Below are 21293 nucleotides of genomic sequence, written 5' to 3'. Positions count from 1 at the left end.
TTCCTCTAGACCAGAATTTCCAACCCATTGTTCCGGTATGGTTTATACTGTAGATGAGACGTTGGACTGACTACGTGCTCATTAAATACGTGGATAATGAATGGTTTTGGCCATTCGTATTCCGGCACCAATTCGTGATAGACTAGTACACATCTACCAATATCTTGTGCAGGGGTCGCTATTGACCTAGCTTTGAATAAGAAGGATTTACATAACTCCCCGATAATGATCTTTTTGATAAACAGTATATTCTTTAAAAACGTTTCTTTCGTGACATATTTTATCGCTTGACGCACAACGTAGGAAGCACAAACACACAAATGTATGACTGAGCTGACAAAACCCTCTCATTGCGTCAATCTAGCCTAGAGGCCGGACAAGACCTCATTGCGCTTACCATTCAATGGAGCAGCCGGGCAATAAGGCGACAGTTCCTGGTTAAATTGCGTTTTGACTTGAAATATAGTCAATTAAAAATAGTACGCTTTAATTAAAAGCGTATTCATTAAACGCACTTAAATAAATAATTGAACTATAATAATATGTCGTAAAATTGTAGACGTAGCTAAGTGTTGGACTTACATATATATAAAAAAAACAAATAATAAAAGCTTGCTTTTGCGTTAGTCACAAAGGTAAAATATTAACCGAATGTGAGAATAACTGAATCGTTAAGATCTAGATAGGTAATTGGTTTATGACGAGTTATAATATGGATTTCCTAACCTACAAACATTTTCCATACCTTTATATTTTTTACGCAAACTGCAGTCTGTAGGATATTGATACGACTGTTCAAATCTACTTCCGCTTTGTTGTCACTCCCCCTGGGTCCTTGAGTGTTTGATCGGTGTGGTGCTACTTTTTCGTCGGTTTGTGTTGCGAGTCTGCCGCACTCGTGTTCACAATGGCGACTGACACAGGCAGCAGCCTTTCAGTAGTGAAATTTGGCACAATTGTGTCGTTGACTGTAGTCCTTTTAGCTTTCTGGTACCGATCGCCCGTACAGGACACGCTGGACGAGAGGCTCGACACTGTTTTATCGTCGCTTCTGAGAGCTGAAAGCAAAGTGGGCATTGATAACATCCGAAGACCCAGAGTGGCAATAGGTAAGCGGACTCTGTCCATTCTGTAATGTTATTAACATTGTTAATAACTACAGTTTAAAGTATAAACTGATTCAGCGTTATAGAAGTTTGAAGGCATGCTTACTAAAACGATAATACACGAAGGAAATTATGTCCGTGCGAGCGAACTGTGTGGAAGAAGTAAAGACGATGACTAACTGGAATACTGAATTTGTGTTTAAAATCGATTTACCTGGCCTGATGATATTAAAAGAAAATGTTATCGCGTATCATCCATAATTGTTTGACAAGTTTTTTGACAATTAAAACACATATAACATTATCTTTCAGTAATTTAAATCAACGCGTGTGAGCAGTTAAATACTAGGTCTTAATTCTTCCCCTTTTCTTGCTGTAAAGGTTTTGTTGAAAATGTCACTTTTTTACTGCATCCTGGTGTAACAATCAAGGGGTCATGTCATGTACTACTCCTGGACCAATAATGCATTGTGAATGCATTGTGAACTTTTGGAGAACGGGTTTGCTCATTTGAGTAACCTATACTTGCCCCAGAGAATTATTTTAAAGGAATTTTATCCTTTCTCACATTTTTACTTATTTCATTCAAACTGATTCCAGCCAGAATGACTTCATGCATTTTTGTATTCCCTTGAAGAATGCTTTGATACTGTAATTCTGAAACTGGAAAAAGGAGCACTGCACTAGGCAATTCGCAGTTGTAGGTCACACAGTCTGACACTTACATGTGTGTTTCCAGTTTTCCTAATGACCACATCCATATCTGTACATAGAACATATATTTGCCCTTAATCAGACTTTTGACCAAGCATTTGCCCTTAAGAGGTTTGGTTGTTTGCATGCCTTTTGAAATCTGTATATACAGTATATAGAACTAACAGGTCAATCCTGTTCCAACACCTGAAGAAATATAGTGGAGGGACAGATTCAATGGCCTTCAAGGGGAAGATTAGCTTGAAATTATGAATGAGCACACCTACAAAGGAGGCTGTTAAAACTACCTATCTCAAAAAGATGCAAAATGGGATTGACAAAACAAAATAAACATGGCATATGACTTCTTCAGAGGTCTTGCATCACAAAAGAGACTCTTTGCGCTTAAGAAAAAAGGCAAGTATTTGTTTTTTGCCATACAGGAAGTACCCTGAAAACAAAACAGTTTCTTTTGATATTTAAAAGTGCTTAGAAAAGTAATTTCAGTTATTTATATTTGGAACCAAAACAAAACGTCCTGTGGTGGGTATGAGTATTTTTCAGAGCTTCAGAACAAAATTAAAGACTTTTTTACAATTTGTTTTTCAGCTAAATGTGTTGTGTTGATGGTCTTCTGTGTTTCTACACCATAGTTGTCATGTGTGCCAAATTTTGAAGTAATGATCAGTCCTGATTAAAAATAGTTGGAAATGAAATGCAAATATTTGCAAAACTAAAATGCAAATTATCAAAGGTGATAATTTTAATATTCAATTAGCTTTTGATCACATGAATACAAAAAATTGATATAATTTATAAATGCATCGTTATAGCACAAGAAATATTTTTAAAGAAATTAACTTTAAAACTCCAGAAATATCTTGTTCATGATTTTGAAAGTTTAAAAATAAATGAATCTCTTGTTGACCTTTAATGGAGTGGAAGCATCATTCGTATTACTTATTATTGAGATATTGATCATTAGCCTTTATAGCTATGACTCAGACTAAGTTCTTTGCTACTTTACAAGTTGTTCTTATTGGGAATGAGCTTTAAATTTCTGTAAGTCAATACCAGCAATCTAAAACTACCACTCATTATTATGAATGTTCTGCTTTTTTAACTCCTAGATAATTGTTTAAACATTCCAGAAGCATTTGAAGACACATATACACTTATTTACAAGTGTTCTGCTGATAAAATAAAGTAATACAATTTTTATTATCATTACTCTTGGTGTGCTAGAAAATGCATACTGGTATTCAGAACAGCATTTTTGCAGAGTAATGGATATAGTACACGTAGAGGCTAGAAGAGGATGTAAAATGTAATCAAATTCCAAAGCAAAACTATGCAGTTTGACTTTGATCAATTGATATGCACAAGTTGCTGATTTCAGTGTATCATTGTACTTCATTGCAAATGAGTTTTGTAAGGATATTTTTACTTAGTACATTTCTTATGTATAAGGGGTTGCAGCAAAAGCTTCCTAAGAGAGACGTACAGGCAGCTATAGTAGTTCAGTGGTTACGACCTGCTAGTTTGCAAATGTTGACTTAAGTTTGCTACTCAAAGTGCAATTTTTTCTAAGGTAAATGTCAACCAGTGGTCCCTCAAGGTGACTTTTAGTTCAGCTTTTCCACAGGGTTGGTATAATATTCAGTTCCAAAAAAGAACACACACTGCTTGTGTGCATGATTAAATTCATCCATTGTGTTTGCCAAATGTACAGAACAAAGAATGGTTGTATTTGAGAAATGAAATTGAATCATAGAGATCCCATATATCAGAAGTTTTCTTTAGCTAAGGTATTTAAAATGAAAAATTCTTTATAGTAGTTAAAATGGGGTTTGAGGGGGAAAAAGCTTATTCATTTTTAGTCTCCACTCCTGTTTAAAAGGTTATAAGCCCACATCCTCTATAGTGGGAGACTGAGACCGGTCTCCAGGTGTATACTGTAAATACTGTCCAGCAGCAGTATGTTTGAAGTTCATGTGTTTTGCTACTTATTAAATACTTGTGTATCTCAATAAGACTTGCTAATTGTACTTTGTACTTCATATTTTTTCACTTATTTAAAAAAAACTTTGTTCTATTACAACCTTAATTGGAAGGCAGTGAACCAACTGCAATGGGATCTTTTGCGTCTCTCAAGAGCATCCTATATGAAGAAACATGTCGGCCAGATGCTGTTATAAAATACCACACACATTCACTTACACGTTCCTTTGGAGTAATTTGCTGGATTCAGCTTTGATTTTGAATATCCACAAATTAAAGTTTTAACAATTTTTAACAATTGCATTGTTAGCCTAGGAATTTGGTGTAAACGGTAGAGACAAATGATTAACCAGAAGTAGTCTCTACTGAAGCTGCTTGTTTTTTTTTTCCTTGTAGATGTCCTTGCTTTTGCATTTCAAATGAGAAAAATAATGTGTGGATTTTCTCATGAGCATTTTAATATCCTTACTTGCAGAGTTTGATAATGAAAAACAATTCTAAACAGATCTAATTAAAATGAAACTTCTTTGCTAATAGAGTGTCTGCTTCTTTGGGGTGCACATGCAGATGGTTGCAAATGGAGGTTGTACTCATTGTGGTTCTAGTAAATAATGGTGCTTCTCATCTAACCAGTTCTGTCCAGATCCAAGGGAGTTTGTTTCACTTTGACATGAAGATTGCCTTGTCTTTTAGGTTTTGGAGGGTGTGTGGATATCATTGTGGACGGCGTCGCATTGCTAAACAAAGTGGGAATCCAGCCCAGCAGCACTCCTCTTCATTATAACTTCATTGAGAATGTGGAGCAGTTATCTCGGAGCTTTTCATATTTTTTCCCCCCTGGTGCTGCCTCAGAGTAAGTAAAATGTGGTTTTTAGATGGTGCTGGTGGTGGTCTACAGGTTTTATTTTTCTACTTTATACTTAAAAAGTCTGCCTAATACCCAAATCATAAATGTAATTTCTCTGGTTTTCCTGACTGTTTTACGCAATTTGTGCAAATATACCAGTCCAGAGAATAAGGTCAATCTTTGCTTTGAGTGACACTGGAAACTGTCTAAAAACACTGTTTTTACAATCCAGTGGCAGTTACTATTAATTGATGTAGTTGGGAAATGTATCCAGGATGACTTGCATAATAGCACGATTTATATTATGAACGTCTGCCATAATTTCACAGCTAACTGTAGCTACACTACACAGTAAAGAGCAGAGGTTCCCATTCAGTAAGCTCTTTACTTACAGTAATTCCTAAATCAAACCAACAGATTGCTTGATAGGTGCCTTAGCAAGTTTTTGTTTTTACCCATATCCACATTTCTAGGACAGATGGTGAAATTAATTTTAAAAAGGGGAGCATTCTGAAATGCTCGCAGATTTAGAACCTGAAAGGTTGCCGGTACAAATCCCTTGGCCAACCGAGGAATTCTACTCTGTTGGGCCCCTGAGTAAGGCCCTTAACCCCAGCTGCTCCAGGGGTGCCAAAAAAATGGCTGACCCTGCGCTCTGACTCCAAGCTTCTCTCTCCCTGTCTATGTGCCTGTGTGTCTCATGGAGAGTAAGCTGGGGTATGCGAAAAAGACAAATTTCTAATGCAAGAAATTATATATGGCAAATAAAGTGATCTTATCGTATCTCTTATCTTTTATAAATAGTAGTTGCTTGTTTTATTGTATCATGAGAAATCAACCCATATCTAATGTCAATTTTAGCGAACTATATTTTATATACTCTTTGCATAAATATTGTGATAATCATTATTAATGTAATGTTTGTTATATTTTGAATTATGTAAATGGCACGGTGGTGTAGTGGTTATCATTACTGCCTAGCAGCGCTGGGGTTCTGAGTTCAGTTCCTGGGGTGCTATCTGCATGGTGTTTGTATGTTCTTCCTGTGTTCATTTGGGTTTCAACCTGTGGGAGGCTCTGGTTTCCTCCCACAGTACAAAGACATACTGGTAGGTTTATTGGTTTCAGGTAAAATTAGCCCTGGTGCGAGTGTGTTTGTGTCTGTGTGTGCCCTGTGATGGTGTGTGTGACCTGCCTTGTGCCCATTGCTTGCTGGGATAGGCTCAGGCTCTCCAGTGACCCTGAATTGGATAAGACTGTTAGAAAATGGATGAGTAGATGTTATTTAATTTGTGTTTATTTTTAGATGTATTATGTGTATGTTGTAATGGGTTAATAGGTAAATATCGTTTAAAGTTGCAGGAGAATAAATGGCATTTCCTGGATTTGTCGTGAAATAACAGGTGGCCACTCCCTGGGTTTGAACCCGGGCAAAGTAAACACCTCAGACAGGCTGCTCTGTGCTCACTGTCATGCTGCCAGACATCATAAACAAGGTCTCCTGAAACCTGTCCGATGCTACATTGAATGAATTATTTTGAGAGACCCAGGAAAGAGACACCACCCTAACTGGCTCTTTACACACCAAATCTGGCTGCACCCTGAATATTATATCTGTAAATTCCCATATTTGAGCAAAACTGTAAGGTTTTTTAGCTGAATTTAATTTCAGTAGTTAAATTTAATGGAACACATTCCTGTAAGGCTTATAAAAGAGTATTAATGACATGGCAACAGAAAAAGTTGGCTGGGTACATGTAGGAAGCAAGAAGTTGAGGTTGTGTTGGAGTGTCACTAGAGCACACTCAGCCTTTGTCTGATTCCAGAACCACATAGTGTTACTTCTGGAAACAGTGGTTGTAGAACCCTGTCATGTTTTGAGGCCTGGTGTGTTGTTATGGTTATATGTAAGGCTTCTGTTAAGTTGTAACTTATGAACAATGATAAAACATTCATAATATGAAAAAACATTAACCCAGTAAACAGCAGAAAAACCTACCTTGTGCCCTATGCTTCCAGGATAGGTTCTGGGTTATATCAACTGGGTTATAACTATTAAATCAATTGTAGATTCTCTCAAAAATGTTATTTATGCACCTATAGTTACTCACTTCTACAACTGTCTGCCTTTGCTTTCTGTCTTTCTCTCATCCTGTCTGTTCTGCTAAACCTGCAAATTTGTTTAGGAACATCTGATTGGCTCAGTGATGTGAAACTAAAAGCACAAATACAGTACAAATCCATTGGATGAGTACAGTGCCACCTAGAACTGAGAGGAGATATTTGAATACATGCTCAATTATAGGGAAATTACATGGACAGAGGAGAATGGAATGAGTAAATGTAAAAAATGTACATGTCTGAAGTAGTGTAACAAATTACAGAGGTTATTATGACAATAAATCTTGCTGTTTTCTAGCACCTGTTAAAAACCAAACCAGAAAGCAGAGACTTGAGAGAAGGAGTTCAACAGAGCCAGAGGCATCCACTCTACAGAGTGGGTGAATCCCAGTGACAGACTCCCCTGGTTCACCAACAATTCTCAAAATTCCGAAGCAGGAATAGCTACTTATCTACACCTTATTTACATCACAAAACGCTATTAAGATAAACAGTTGTTTTCCATTGACTGTCCTCATATCTCAAGAACCCAGCTGAGTGCACCCTGTTCCCTACCCCCACTCTTTCACTTCCTCTGTTGTTGCTTTTTACCCTCTATTTGTCACATACCCTCAGTCCCATACTGGGACCAGTTTAGCTGTTCAGCTGACTTTGTGATTTTCTCAGACAGCTGGTCAGCAGAATGTATATTCTGATTCTGTGACTGGTATGTTCACTGTTCCACATTGTGTGGATATATAGGTTATGTCTTTAGCTTAACGTGTGGTAACAAGAGTTTGTACTCATATTATAGAAGACTTCTGAGATTGACTGGATTTAGAGCACAGTAAGTGAAGATAAATTTGTATCTGTGCCTGATATCCTTACCAAAGGGCCCTTTTTGAAATAAACATATTTCAAAAGTTCACTCAGCAGTTCTGGGATTTTGTGCGACCCTACAATACCGTAGTTTCTAGTAAATCTGTTTGAAAAGAGCCCATCAATATGCTGTTAAAGATGCAGTTACCATGCAATGGTAAAACAGCTTCTGCGAGACGCTGAGATCACCAAACTTCCTGGTTCTGTTAAAAGCCACCAATATCTTTGTTATGCAAAGAATTGAATTTGCGTTTTTCATTTTCTAATGAAAAGATGTGGATATGATTTACTTTAATTCCAGCCTTTAAGAAATTACCAAAATATTTAGCTTTTTTACTTCATGTGCAGGTAGACATTTTAAACATCTGTTAATGGCCTCCACTTTGCTACTGTATGTATGTAGTTCTTAATTTCAGCTTCAACTTTCCAGTCTGGATGTGCTAACATCTGGTTAGTCTGGTTTGCTGTCTATCCTGTGGTGTGCTTTTTGACCTCAGATGGCTAAGAGGTCTCTACTCTAAAAGTTTATTAAATGTTTTAATATGCAAGCAATATCCTATACTGCCTGCAAGCTATGTTTATACTTAAAATGTGAAGGTGAAGGACCTGCCTTAGATTTAATTTTCCCTCTAAAATGGCAATCATTTACTTTGTACTTTAAATAGGGAAAGTGGCCTTGAAATTACTGATATAATAAAACAGTGATGTGTATTAGTCTACTGTATCTAAAGGTTATATCCAAAAAATTAGAATGACCAAATATCTCCTTTATAACTATCAAATTTAAAGTATGATTGATTTATACAATAGATTAGGCTATTTTACCCTATTGCATTGAGATTCAAGGATCTGTTAATTAGTGGACCTAAGGTCTCAAGAAGAACATTTTCTGCTCCGTGGCCCTGCTCCGTGGATGAAGTACATCTACACCCTTGTGTAATGTGCTTTGGGATCCTTTGGGAGGTTAGGTGCTATATGAAGTCTGTAATTGTCATCAAGCCTTCAGTGTTGGTATTTCTGTTCCATTTGTGAAGAAGAAGCTTAATCAGATTGCTCTGGCCAACCCAGCCCTGGTAGGTGTGAGTATCAGAAAGGGTAAAGAGATTAGCTTCCTAAAATAGTACTAAGCTAAGAAAGGGTACAAAGGAGAGGAATCCATTAGGCCCATCCAGCCCCTTTGGTTGTTGGTAGTTAATTAATCGCAGAATCTCACCAGACTTTTTCTTGAACAGAGCCTTCAACAACCCCATGGCTTCGTGGCTGGATGGCTCATTCCCTACTCCCACAACTCTTCTGAACAACTTGTTTTTGAAATGAGCTCTTTTTTCTTGCCTCCCTGTGTGTTATTTGTTTCAGGCGGTTCGTGGTCAATGAAACTCTGTTCAGTGAGCTTGTGGAAGCCTCCAGGGAACTTCCGGGGAACCGCTGGGCAGTTGGAGGGAACGCCGCCGTCATGGCGACCAGACTCGCCAACGAGGGCAGCGAAGTTCTCCTGGGGGGCAGCTTCAGCCCAGAGTTCACAGATGTCCTTCCTCCACATATAACAGGTTCCCATTTATGTCCAGAGACAGTCTTTGTCATGTCACTTGAAGTTTACAGTGACCCCGTTAGCTACCTCAGAGGCAACAGAAAAAGGTACATGACTGCAAGACGATTAGATAAGATAAGATCACTTTATTAGCCATATACAATTTGTTGTATTAGGAATTTGTCTTTTCGCATACCCTAGCTTGCTCTCCATGAGACACACAGACACACAGACAGGGATTGAGAAGCTTGGGGTCAGAACGCAGGGTCAGCCATTTATATGGCACCCCTGGAGCAGCTGGGGTTAAGGGCCTTACTCAGGGACCCAACGGAGTAGGAGTCCTCTGCCGGCCGCGGGATTTAAAGCAGTAACCTTCCAGCCACAGGCCCAGATCCTTAGCCACAGTGCCACCCCTCTGCCCAATTCTAAAGGTGCCTCTTTCTGAACTCCATGCTCTGTGAAGTGGCAGTAATAGGAGATACAGCATGCAGCAGTGTGGTCTGTTTAGAGCTTTAGGTGCCCAACTTTCTTAAGCATCGAGAACCCTGATATCTCTGGACCAGTCGTTAAGTAACTTTAACTATTGATCTCAAACAGATCTACTTTTGTTTTTTCTCATTAAACATAAAAATGTTCTAGGTTGGTGAGAGGCATTAAAAATCCAACATTTTAGTGTTAGAGCACATAGCATCTGTTTTGTTTTTAATGACTCTTGATTTATGTACCCTAACCTAAATTGCATTGTTTCTCTTCTAGTGGCAGGTAAGACGTTGGAGGAACCTGACATCCACTTGATTCTGGAGTATCCATCTGGAGCTAAATGGGGACAGTATACCTCTAGGAGAGCAAATAGGTTTGCCATTTTTTTCCTTTTATTTCCGATGTCTAAATCACCTAGATCGAGCAAGAAATTTGGCTCTTTCACCTCTTTCCTGACATTATAAATCCTCAAATGCTGAAAAATATCTGTTCTTTTTTGTGAGAATTTGAACCCAGAACTCAGCTCTATAGAATTCTTGTTTTAGGCTCCTAAGTGGCTACACTGGTAGAGCTTGCTCAGCTTCCAAGATAAGCAGTTTGAGTGTCATGTTAGTAGTGATCATGATTCCTCAGGTGGTGTGGCACAATTAGCCAACTTTCATTTGCAGTTCAGTGGGCTTTGACTTTATTTGACTCTTTCAATTTTTGGTGCAGTGATGAGAAATGGGTACTTCTCTGAAGGAACATACGAAGGAAGTGTGCTGCCCATTTCCAGCAGGTGCTTGTCTGACTTTTAAGTAAGGCACTGGTGAGATCACAGCTTGAACTGTTCTGAAAGGTCCACAGCTGCAGGTCTTTATTCTCCCTGTGTCATAGAGGAGTCGTAGCTGTAAATGCTTATTGATGGAGCTTTGGCAGTTCCAAGTTAAATGGATAGAAAATGGAAAAAAATTGGCAATTATGATTTCTTAAGTCCACTGTTGCAGGTTGTTGTCATAATTCTTAAGAACACAAGAAAGGTTACAAACAGGAAGATGGCATTTGGACCATCAAGCCCGTTTGGTTGCTAGTAGCAAACTGAGCAAAGCTTTGAATCCAGCCGATTCTTGAAAGAAGGATTTGAGGATTTTGAGTACTTGAATCAAGTCTTTTTTTCATTTCAAAAACTAAAACATTCTGTCTTTTCATCCTATCAGTCTTAGGCACCATAGCCCTGTGTCTTTAGTATGTTGTACCCCAGCTCAAGCTAAAAACAAAGGCACAAGCTGGGGTTCACTGAATAATTCTTTGCTCTGTGCCCACCTTCTTAAATGTTTGTTTTTCAGGTACATTATCCATAGTGACAATCACAATCCTCTTCTGGACTCCATGGAGGACTTTGAGGAGCAGCTCCAGACATTCGGACCAGACCTGCTGGTGCTGGGTGGCCTTCAGATGATGGATAACTTCCCATTTCAAAAAGGTAAGTAGCAGAACCAGCTTTCTCCTTCCTGAGCCTTCTTTATGTAACACACATCCCTCGACCAGTTTGTCATTACGGTTTCCTGTTTTTTTCCTCAGAAATAAGACTTTTGTACCTGATGCCCTTCGCCTCGGTGAGGGTTTTTTTTCTCACATTGCTTTGTCTTAAGCAATGTTTTTACCTCCAACGCATGTGTTTTTGTTGTTGTGCAGCTCTGACTGCTTGCTTAAGATACTAAACAGGAACCCCTGGTGGGATCAGGTGTTGCTTGGGTTTTTCGACGAGGGCATGGAGTTTTCTTCACAGCTGAGTTTGTGCATGGCTTCAAATATGAACACTGTTTTAATGCAGTTACTGATTTTGAACCTCTGAAACATCCCTATCAGTCAGCCATGATTTTCTTGTAAGTAATACCATGTGTGGAATCACAGACCTGTGCAGTAACAACCCCTGATTTATAGGGTCATCGCATTGTTTCTCATAGATGTTTGCTCATTTGTGCTTGTTGGGTTTTTAGAACTTCTTCCCTTAACGTGTACGCTGTGACACTCAGCATTTGGGAAAGCTAAAGTAGGAGGCACTGTCACTCCTGCCACACACAAGACCAGTTTGAAACGTGTTGCTTCTTAAGTTCCCAGACCTTCCTGCAGATTGGGTGATTGTGTGTTCAACGATGTAGGAAAACAATACTACTGTGTTGAAATATGCAGCCATGAAAAGAAAATGAAAAGTACAAAGAGACTGTAGAGCCCAAGGAGACCTCGAGCGAGATTTTAAACCTGACCTAGCAGGGTTGACAGCTTTCCAGGTTACTTTAAAAAAAAAAAACTTAAAAGCTTACCTGAGAAACATTCCGAATAATGTTAGTTATAGTCACAGTGTTTGGTGGCAGTGTAACAGGAAGAGGAGTGACCTAGTGACACACGAGTGTAATTCAGTATAATTTTACCCAGATGCATGATGACAGTATTTGTCTTACATGAGGTTGGTGCTCAAGAGGTTAAAATGTGGAGCTGTGTCAAAAGTGTGAGCAGAAGGAGAGCACACAAAGGTTCATTTCATTAGAAAAGTGGACAAAGAAAAGAAGAAAAACAACATTTTGACTGTGGAGGCTGAAGAAGACTGAAATATTATTTTTCTTTCTTAATTTTCATTGAATATCAACTTTTACATATTCTTTAACTGCACTTGTCAGTACCTGTTCACAGACGGCTTATAGCTTTTCACATCACTGCATGCTAATGGAGTGGACTGTTTCAGCCTGTGAAGATCATCCACTGATACTAAAAGAAACAGGACATTTGGAATGAATTTTAACTTGACAAGCGCCGTCACCTGTTGAGGTTTATTAACACAAGTGGTTTTAAGTACTGTAAATATACTTGTACATGTACACCTGTCAGCACAATATTACATACCTTTTCCTATGTAAAAAGATCCCAGATTTGCTTATTTCCCTTTATTTTGCATTCCACAAGGGAGTTTTGAAAGATATTTCTAAATGTTGACTCGCTGTTGTCATTTTGGAGCCTGCAGGCCCGTGATTTGGTTTTTCCTAATAGGCCTAAACTGTGTTCGAGAACACAACCCAGTTACCTCTAGCACAGATGCAACTATCTGCAGCCATTTATAGAAATATTCATTCTCAATAAAGAAAGCAAGCAACAACAAAAAACTGTATCTGTACACACAACTAAATAGACTGAAATAGAATTGTTTGCTTTCTTTCTCTTGTATTTGCTTGATCTTTGAACAAACAGACACATCCTGTGTCTGTCTGTGCTTGTTTCTTCCAGGAAAAGCATCTGTTTGTGGCCTCAAATAACAGGCACAAGATTACATTTATAAATCTTTTAAAATTGATACAGATTTCTGAAGAACATAGTAAAGCTATGTAATATTTCTTTGACAGGTTTATGTGGCCCCTTTAACAAGCATGTTGCCACTCTTTGTGTTTGCCATAATCACTGTTTGGAATGCAATGTCCAGAAAAAATCTTCAGGTCTGCTTAATTTATGACATTTTCATTGCTTTCAATTCTCACTAATGATATAATACGCAGGTGTAGATTGTCAGATTCTGTCATATTTTTATCATTTGAGCTACGTATATGAAATTCAGATGAACGTCTTATAACCACCTTGTGGCAGGCCAGCTGTCATGAGGGTGGTGATGACACCTTGCGTGCCACTACAGACTCTTAAGACCTCTGTGGTGTTTGCCAGTCTCACGAGGTGCATTGGTGGAGGGCTGGGAGCCACGTTGTCACGTGGAGATAATTGAGTGTGTTTGGGATAAAGAGGGACTCGTGGTGGTTGTTGGTGTTGGGTTGTAGGAGAGCAGATTTTAGCAAAGTAAAGACTTCTTTTCCTTGACATTCATTGTCCATTTTGAGTTCTGATGTGTTCAGGCACACACACCTTTACTGTTCCTTTTTCAAATTTAAAGTTGACCACATTAACGTTTTTTTTTCCCCTCCAACCACAAAGTCAGAAATAGATAGATATTGAAAGTGTCAGCAAACTTAACATATTTCAATCAGATGAGATTTCATAATGAGTTGATATTGTTGATTTGACTATTTTAAAATTGGAGACATTCAGGTAGTAGATAGAAAATGGGAATGCAATGTAAATTCACTTACTGGGCCACCATGTGTAGCAAGTATAGCCTGGCACCATGGCTTAGAGTTTACCAGCATCTGGTAAAGGATATGCATATCACCCTTCTTAACAGCTTGGTAGTCAATTACCTGTGATCTTTGCATCACTGGACTTGCAAACAGGCACTGCCTGGTGTGATGAGCAGTTTGTGCAGCCTGACGCATCCTGCTCTGTGGAGTTCTCAGAGTATCATTTTTGATTAATAATAATAATTGCTTACACTTATTTAGCGCTTTTCTGGAGGGTAATAGGGTAATACAGGTAATAGGGACTCCCCTCCACCACCACCAATGTGCAGCACCACCTGGATGATGCGACGGCACACCACACATCAGCTATCAGTGGGGAGGAGAGCCAATGGGACAATGGGAAATTTGGACAGGACGCCGGGGTTACACCCCTTCTCTTTTTGAGAAACGCCCTGGGATTTTTTATGACCACAGAGAGTCAGGACCTCGGTTTTACATTTCATCCGAAAGACGCCTGTTTACAGTATAGTGTCCCCATCACTATACTGGGGCATTAGGACCCACATTGACCGCAGGGTGAGCGCCCCCTGCTGGCCCCACTAACACCTCTTCCAGCAGCAACCTTAGTTTTTCCAAGGAGGTCTCCCATCCAGATACTGACCAGGCTCACACCTGCTTAGCTTCAGTGGGTTGCCAGTTGTGAGTTGCAGGGTGATATGACTGCTTGCATTAACCTGCTTGTGATTAAAGTGGTTAGCAGCTCTGGAGCGCTGGGTTCGATTATGGACCTGTGGTGCTATCAGTGTGGATTTTGTTTGTTCTTCCCATGTTCTCATGGGCTTCCTCCCACAGTCCAAAGACATGCGATTGCGTGCATGTCTGTTTGTATTTGTGTGTGCCCTGAGATGGACTGACATCCCATCCAGGGTTATCCTGCCTTGTACTCATTGTTTGCCTAGCTCCGGCTTTGGCTGCCCTACGATCCTGTCGGATGAAAAGGTTAGAAAGTGGAAGATCTGAAGTTGCTCGCCTATTCTGCCTTGTTCTTTAAATGACTTTAGGGATATCCTGATCCTCGACTGGGGGCTTTCACCTGTTGTCCTTTATTGATGATGTCTTTGTCTTGGATTTCTATGCTGACATCACCTTTGGCACCACTGCAGCCCAACAATCTCCCCTCAAAGTCAAAGTCACTGAGGTCAGCCTTAATCATAAGTGTCCAACCTGTCCAGCATGTTCGTACATGGCCCTGCGCATGCTGAGATGGTATTTGCTAAATTAACACATGAGCCACAACTGTATGGAAGCCTTTGGTTTCAAAGTATTTGCAACATAAACTAGGTCAGGGAGTTAGGACTGGTGTTGGGTCTTATTTATGATTTCCTGTCAGGTTTGCTTTTCTGTCTAGCAAAAAAGGCCTCTCTCTGTGTAACCCTGAGAGAGTCTTAGCTTTAATTTTTTTAATTCTGTGGTCAGTATATGATGAGAGGACCTTGTAGTTATTTCGTTGCTGTTGTTCAACAAAGCTGTTTAACTGGAAGTAAAGTAATAGATATATTTCTGTGATTATGATGTATTAATTTGAATTATGCTGAACCACTAAGGGAAGAGTGATGATTCACAGATTATGTAGATGACTGGCAGCATTAAAGTTCTCTGCCGCTCATACTTGAAGGTGTCCATGATTTTATGACGTGTTTTTTAAACCAGTGCACATACTGTCTTGTTACACTGGGTCATGGGAAACCAGGGACACTATAAGCTTTATCAACATCAGATGTCAGCCCATTTTTCTCAACAAGCAAGACTGCAGCCGTTGGAGAAGTTAACTGCTTACACCCCTGTCTTAGAGACTTAGAGACTTCACTTTTTTAGGATTAGACGAGACTCCTGGCAAAAATACTGCAGAACTATATGTTACACTTTTTATTTGTGGGACATTTGCAGTTCAATAAGAAAAATGTAAGTTTCTAATTGTTCTAAAGATGGGTGGAATGTTGTTAAATTAGCTCCTCTCAAGGTTGGCACTATTCAGTCTTCTAAACTTGGAGGCTTGTTGCTGTTCTCTTTCACACAAAACCATTTGCTGCAAATAAATCCCACATGCACTCAAGAAAAAAGAAGCTTTATTGCGACTAACGGGCAGTTTAAAGAATAGTTTCCCTTTTGAGGTTATATGAAGTATCGGTCTGCCTGGAGCCATAAACTGGCCGCATATCATTGGAGGCTGCATTCACAGCCAAAGTAAGCTGAAAAAGCTGAGCGAAAAACACGAGAATAGTTTCATCAGTATGATCAAATTAGTCAACTTTGTTTTGAAAGTCTTTCAAAAGCTTTATAACTTTTACTCTTACACTTCTTATAAAGACCCTCATTTTCAGTAACTTTAGCGGAGGCATGTTAGTTTAATGTCAGTGAGCTATAAGGTTTGTCATTGTAGTTTCAGTTTAATATATAATATGTCCAATTGCTTTTATATTGTATCTGAAATATTTCTTTGTTTATCTAATTCTATGTAACAGAAAACAAGTGAACGCTACTTGTATTCTATCTGTTAAGTTTCACAAGCACTTCAAGAGTGTTAAGAAGTGTTCCTGGCAGCGTTGATGACTTAGAAATAAATGACGCTTCTACAAGCACTTCATGGGAACAAACCCAGTCTGGTGGTTCTTGATATACAGATTGTTACACTGATGTGCTCTGTCAGCTTGGCTTGAAAGGAAACCAGTGAAGCCACTGATTTTTAAAGTCAGCTGAGCTATTGCTTATCTAAGCTGCTAGTGTTTCAACAGTGTCCGCTTTCAAGACCGAGTTTGGCAGAGTACATCAAAATCAGACAGAATAGATAGATTTTAATCTTCAGATCTGACTACAAAGCCAGTCATATAGAGAACAGAAAAGGGATGAGAATAGGTACAATTCTATACATGTTTAATGTTTTTTTGTCATTTTTAGTCCAGAGATGAAAGTGCAACAAATCAAGGCACATCAAGTCAACTTTGATTTAGAAGTCCTTACTAGGCATTTCATCATTAAACCATCTTTATTGATTGTTTGATGGTCTTTGCTTTACTTTTGGTGCCTGGGACTGTTCAAAATTCTCTTTCAGTACAGGAACATCAAAACCATAAGCAACAAGAGGGTGTTATTTGACACATCCATTTCATTGTTTTATTTTAATAGCTAATTGATCTGAGCATCTTATCCAGTCTTTGATAGAAGCCAGGATATCAGCTTCAGCAACGTGACTAGATAGCTTGTTTGACACTTCCACAATCCTTTGTCTAAAAACGTGCCTCCTGTTCTCAGTTTTAAATGTATTTCCTTGAAGTGTTGCCCTCTGGTTTTTATATCACTGTCAGGTTTAAAGAAGCCCAATGAAAAAAACTCCTTTTTGCCTGTCAGTGTAGGGCATTTCTTTGAAACTAGTAATATGTTTAGTGGTTCTTCTCTGAACTGATTCCCCACTGTATTGTGGTGACTATAGAATTGTATAGTAGGTGGAGTTTATTTTTATTTTAACATAACGTCCCTTGGTACAGTTTTTCACTTTTAACTATGCATCCTAAAATGTACTTTTTTGTAGCTTTTATATTTCTTACTTGAATCATAAGTGTTCCTGTTGACCCACTCTCTCTTTGAGGCTAGAGGGCTGGAGAACATGGCTGATCACAGACTCTTGTTCACATTATACTGAAATGCGGATGCTGTTTACCTCCACATTTCCAGACAATAACTGATCTTCAGCCTGTCTTATGGACTCTGGCCACCACAGCATTCATCTAAATTACACTACAAGTTCCGGAGTTGTTCTCAATATTGTGTTGGAAATGTTGCTCTTATGGATATTTTTATAGCGAGCTAGGTAAGTATTTTTATTAAGCTAAAAACTGGATAGTTTACATTAGTTTGTTCCTATGTGTTATATGTTGAAAGTTTGTCTTGAATGACATAATTAGCACTCCACATATGTGAGTGTGTCTAATTTATCTGCTTCCAGCAGCCTGTAATTCGCCAGTTATAAATTTGAAATGGGACCAAACTAATGATGAATGAGTCACATTTCCATGACAACTTCACAAACAAAAACAGGTTTACCTTATCTCTTAATTTCAGTAAGAGATATGATCACCCTAATGAACAAATAACCCTGCAAGGAGTCATCTCCCTCAAAATAGCAGCAGTAATGTGTTAGGATGGGTTTTTGACCTGGTGGGGTTGCTGGATTAAGGCCATGTTTCCAGTCTCCATGAGAAGGAACTGTGGACGGGATACAGCAGGATAATTGTTCTATAAATGGCTGGCAGTAAATGGACATACGTGCGTAATTGGGGGTTTGGTTTGATAATTTTAGTACTCCATGTGAGCTGTAGAAGTATCTTATTTTCCATGTTTCAGGACCTGCGCACATTGATGGACACCAAGAAGCATAAGGTGTAGCTGATAAATTCCAAAAAAGCAACAATCGCAGCTTTAGAGCATCTGCTTTTTTCAGATTTAGGCTGTGGTGGCCTGAGAAAATGTGAAGGCTGAAAGTGTAGTTATTGTATGGATGAACTTAATTAAATCAAGAGTTTTAAGGAGAGGGTGCTTTTTTGTTGTGTGTTTAGCTATTTATCATAAAAAAAACATTAACAGCCAACATGAAGCAGCATACCGACCTTTGCCTGCAAACCTAAGTTTTATTCTATAATAAAAGTGTTGTAGTTGTGAAAATACAAAGCTGTATACAGATATCAGAAAAAAACTGCCTTATATAAAGACATTAAGCCCATAACAGCTTCCCTGTAATCAATGTGTTTAGTGAGCTCTATGACACTTAAGTGCCTATTTAACTGGGATTTCAAGTTTACAGAAACTTTCCAGTCTAAAACAATGTGGGCAGTCGCTCTGCTATAAATGGTGACACTGTTCAGAATGCTGTAGTTAAAATGAAGAGGGAAATAAAAATCATTTCCGAGCTTAAAAGCGGTGTGTATCGAGTTTTTGGTCATTAGCTATCCTTAACATTTTTAGTGTCCTGCCTCGGCGTGACAAGGATGTGCCTCTCTCTTGACAGGAGAGCGGGAAGCCAGGCTCGAGCGGCTACAGAGGCTGATGGAGTCGGCCAACCTCGGGACAGGCGTCCACTTCGAGATGGCCTCCTTCGTGGACAAGGGATTGCTGGAGGAGCTGCTGGACAGGGTGCTGCCCTACGCGGACTCTCTGGGCATGAACGAGCAGGAGCTGCCCAACCTGCTGAGCCTGATGAAGGGGGGCAACGTCACCGTGCTCTCGGACCCCAACCCCCGCGTGGCCACGGTGCTGGACCAGATGAGGGAGCTGTACCGGCTGGTGAATGCCCAGCACTCCCGGCAGGGCAGGGGGCGTGCGCTCACCCGGCTGCACGTGCACACCCTGGCCTTCCAGGCCATCATCGTCACCAAGGGCTCCTCCTGGAAGAACACCATGTCCGCCACGGCCAAGGCCTCGCTCACCGCCAACCGCCACGTGTGCGGCTCCCCCGACATCAACCCCAGCAAGGCCAAGCTCATCATGGACGACTCGTTCTCCATCAGCCGGAAGGAAGGCAGCCAGAGGATGCCCTTCCAGGAGACCAAGCCTGTGTCCTGCTGGGACGAGGCGGACTACGAGATCTGCGTGGCGCCGGTGCTGGTCTGCACGGAGGTCTATCAGACCGCCGGGGGAGGGGACAATATATCGGCAGCTGGCCTGGTGCTTCAGATATGACCAGAAAAGACACTCGGGCCGTTAGCGTTTTATTCAATTGATGAAATAGTTCCCATATCATGTGAAGAACTTTTATCTGTTTTTTATTAATTTGTGAACCGGATTCAGGTAGTGCAATACAGGGGTCTAGTTTGTTTTCTTTGCATTTTCGTTTATGTATTGTATTTGGCAACTGTGAAGCCTTTTCTTTCCTCAAACGTCACTTTTCAGTGCAACCATAAGGAACGCTTGGCCTCACCCCAATTGGTTGTGGGGTTGTGGAAGATAAATTTAAACATTTTTTTCTGAAGCCAGGTTGTGGCCCTGATGACAGTGACTGAACATCTGAAGAGTCTTTCGATAGCCAGAGTTGTGAAGATGCTAAAGGGGTCACGAGCAAATGATGGCTATAATTTTATATAAATGACGGATTTTGTCATGTTTTATCACTTATCTGTGAATTAATCTTCACAGCAGTGACAAATACTGTGGTCATCACAGTGTTAGATAAGGCCTTCACTATGCCTTCCACTTTTTAGAAGGTACCAAGGATATGATATGGTGAAGATGCACACATTCTGAATAAGGCTTCTTTGAAAGGCTCCTCCTTATTGTAACCTGCCTATTCCATCATTCAAAGGGTTGTTACAAACCTATTAATATAATAATATACACCTGTGTTAACTTGCAGGATCCCAAACGATTAATCATTTTCCCAAAAATATTTTTGTTGTGTGCAATTGTGAATGATTCAGACATGTTGAACATCATAAATGTGAACATCCCTGCTATTTCTATTTCTATTGAGTGCTTTCTGAAATGGCCAAATACATCATAGAATGTGGCCTTGTGATGTCTAGTGCAGATGCCACAGATCTAATTATACGGCCATTTAGAAAATGTATGTGTTCATTAAATCAAGTGACAACGGTGTACAGACAACTAGATGGACTGTAGTTTGTTTATCTACTGTTTGCTTCACTGTTGTATCAACAAACACATCATGTTTGCTAATCAGGTTAAGTCATTTGGGGATCCTGACAGGTAAAATAAGGCATTGTATACAATATTGATAGGTTTCTAGCAGTCTCTAAGTGTGGATGTTCTTTTACATATCATGGTCTTCTTATGCATGTTGTTTTCATTTTAAAGCATGTTTTTGTGATTAAGAAACACAGGTAATTACCTCTGAAAAGTGACCCTTGGAATGATCAGAGAGCAGAACTGCGTCAACAATTAAAGTGTCTGTTCCCGGAAGATTCCTTCCAAAAGGTCATTTTACCCCTCCCCATCTTTCCAGTCTTTCAGCATCTTGAAATCCATGTTAATTGTTCATTGTTTCTGTTTTCTTCTATTGCAAGACCTCTGCAGAAACCGGCCAGTGCAAGCATTCAATGTATCCTGCTGTTGTGTTGAGCCTTTTCTTTTCATCGTCTAATTGTTTTTAATAGCCACTTATCCAATTCAGGTTAACTGTGGCTTGGAGCCTATCGTGGGAAGCATTGGGCGCAAGGCGGGATACACCCTGGATGGGATGCCAGTCCCATCACAAGGCACACACTCGCACCAGGAGTGGACTGTGCTGGACTGTGGGAGGAAGCCACATGTCCATATCTCCATGGAGACAGCACCCCAGGTCCAGAACTGAACGCAGGGCCTCTGCACTGCGAGGCAGAAATACTGACCAAAGTGCCACTGTGCTGCCTACCTTTTCTTGTAATGTTTCTTATTTTACTTCTAAATATTTTTATTTTATTTTTTCCCCATTGCCAGGTACAGAGAATGCTGTCAAGTGTAGGGTAGGAAAGAGTATTTCAGATAAGTGAATTTCTTTAGTCTGTTAAGGGAGTGTGAGT

At 39.7% G+C, this 21293-nt stretch overlaps 1 protein-coding gene across 1 annotated transcript; it reads left to right on the top strand.

The window, feature by feature from the left end:
- The first annotated feature begins 624 nt into the window (after positions 1–624).
- On the top strand, positions 625–20836 carry adpgk2 (ADP-dependent glucokinase 2). The gene is made up of 6 exons (XM_006626067.3): positions 625–1109; positions 4494–4653; positions 8983–9173; positions 9911–10007; positions 10960–11096; positions 18788–20836. Exons 1-6 carry the CDS (start codon positions 908–910, stop codon positions 19456–19458), a joined length of 1458 nt encoding a protein of 485 aa, XP_006626130.1. The 5' UTR covers positions 625–907; the 3' UTR covers positions 19459–20836.
- Positions 20837–21293: the final 457 nt, after the last annotated feature.

This window comes from Lepisosteus oculatus, chromosome 2, assembly GCF_040954835.1.
Source record: "Lepisosteus oculatus isolate fLepOcu1 chromosome 2, fLepOcu1.hap2, whole genome shotgun sequence".
Classification (NCBI taxonomy): Eukaryota; Metazoa; Chordata; class Actinopteri; order Semionotiformes; family Lepisosteidae; genus Lepisosteus; species Lepisosteus oculatus.
This window is presented reverse-complemented; position numbering and strand designations above follow the sequence as displayed.

What these genes read in the sequence shown, in the direction of transcription:
- adpgk2 (XM_006626067.3), top strand. Translation starts at nt 908, where the DNA reads ATGGCGACTGACACAGGCAGCAGCCTTTCAGTAGTGAAATTTGGCACA. An exon ending in AAGACCCAGAGTGGCAATAG is followed by an intron (nt 1,110 to 4,493) that starts GTAAGCGGACTC and finishes CTTGTCTTTTAG; the next exon opens with GTTTTGGAGGGTGTGTGGAT. An exon ending in ACCTCTAGGAGAGCAAATAG is followed by an intron (nt 10,008 to 10,959) that starts GTTTGCCATTTT and finishes TTTGTTTTTCAG; the next exon opens with GTACATTATCCATAGTGACA.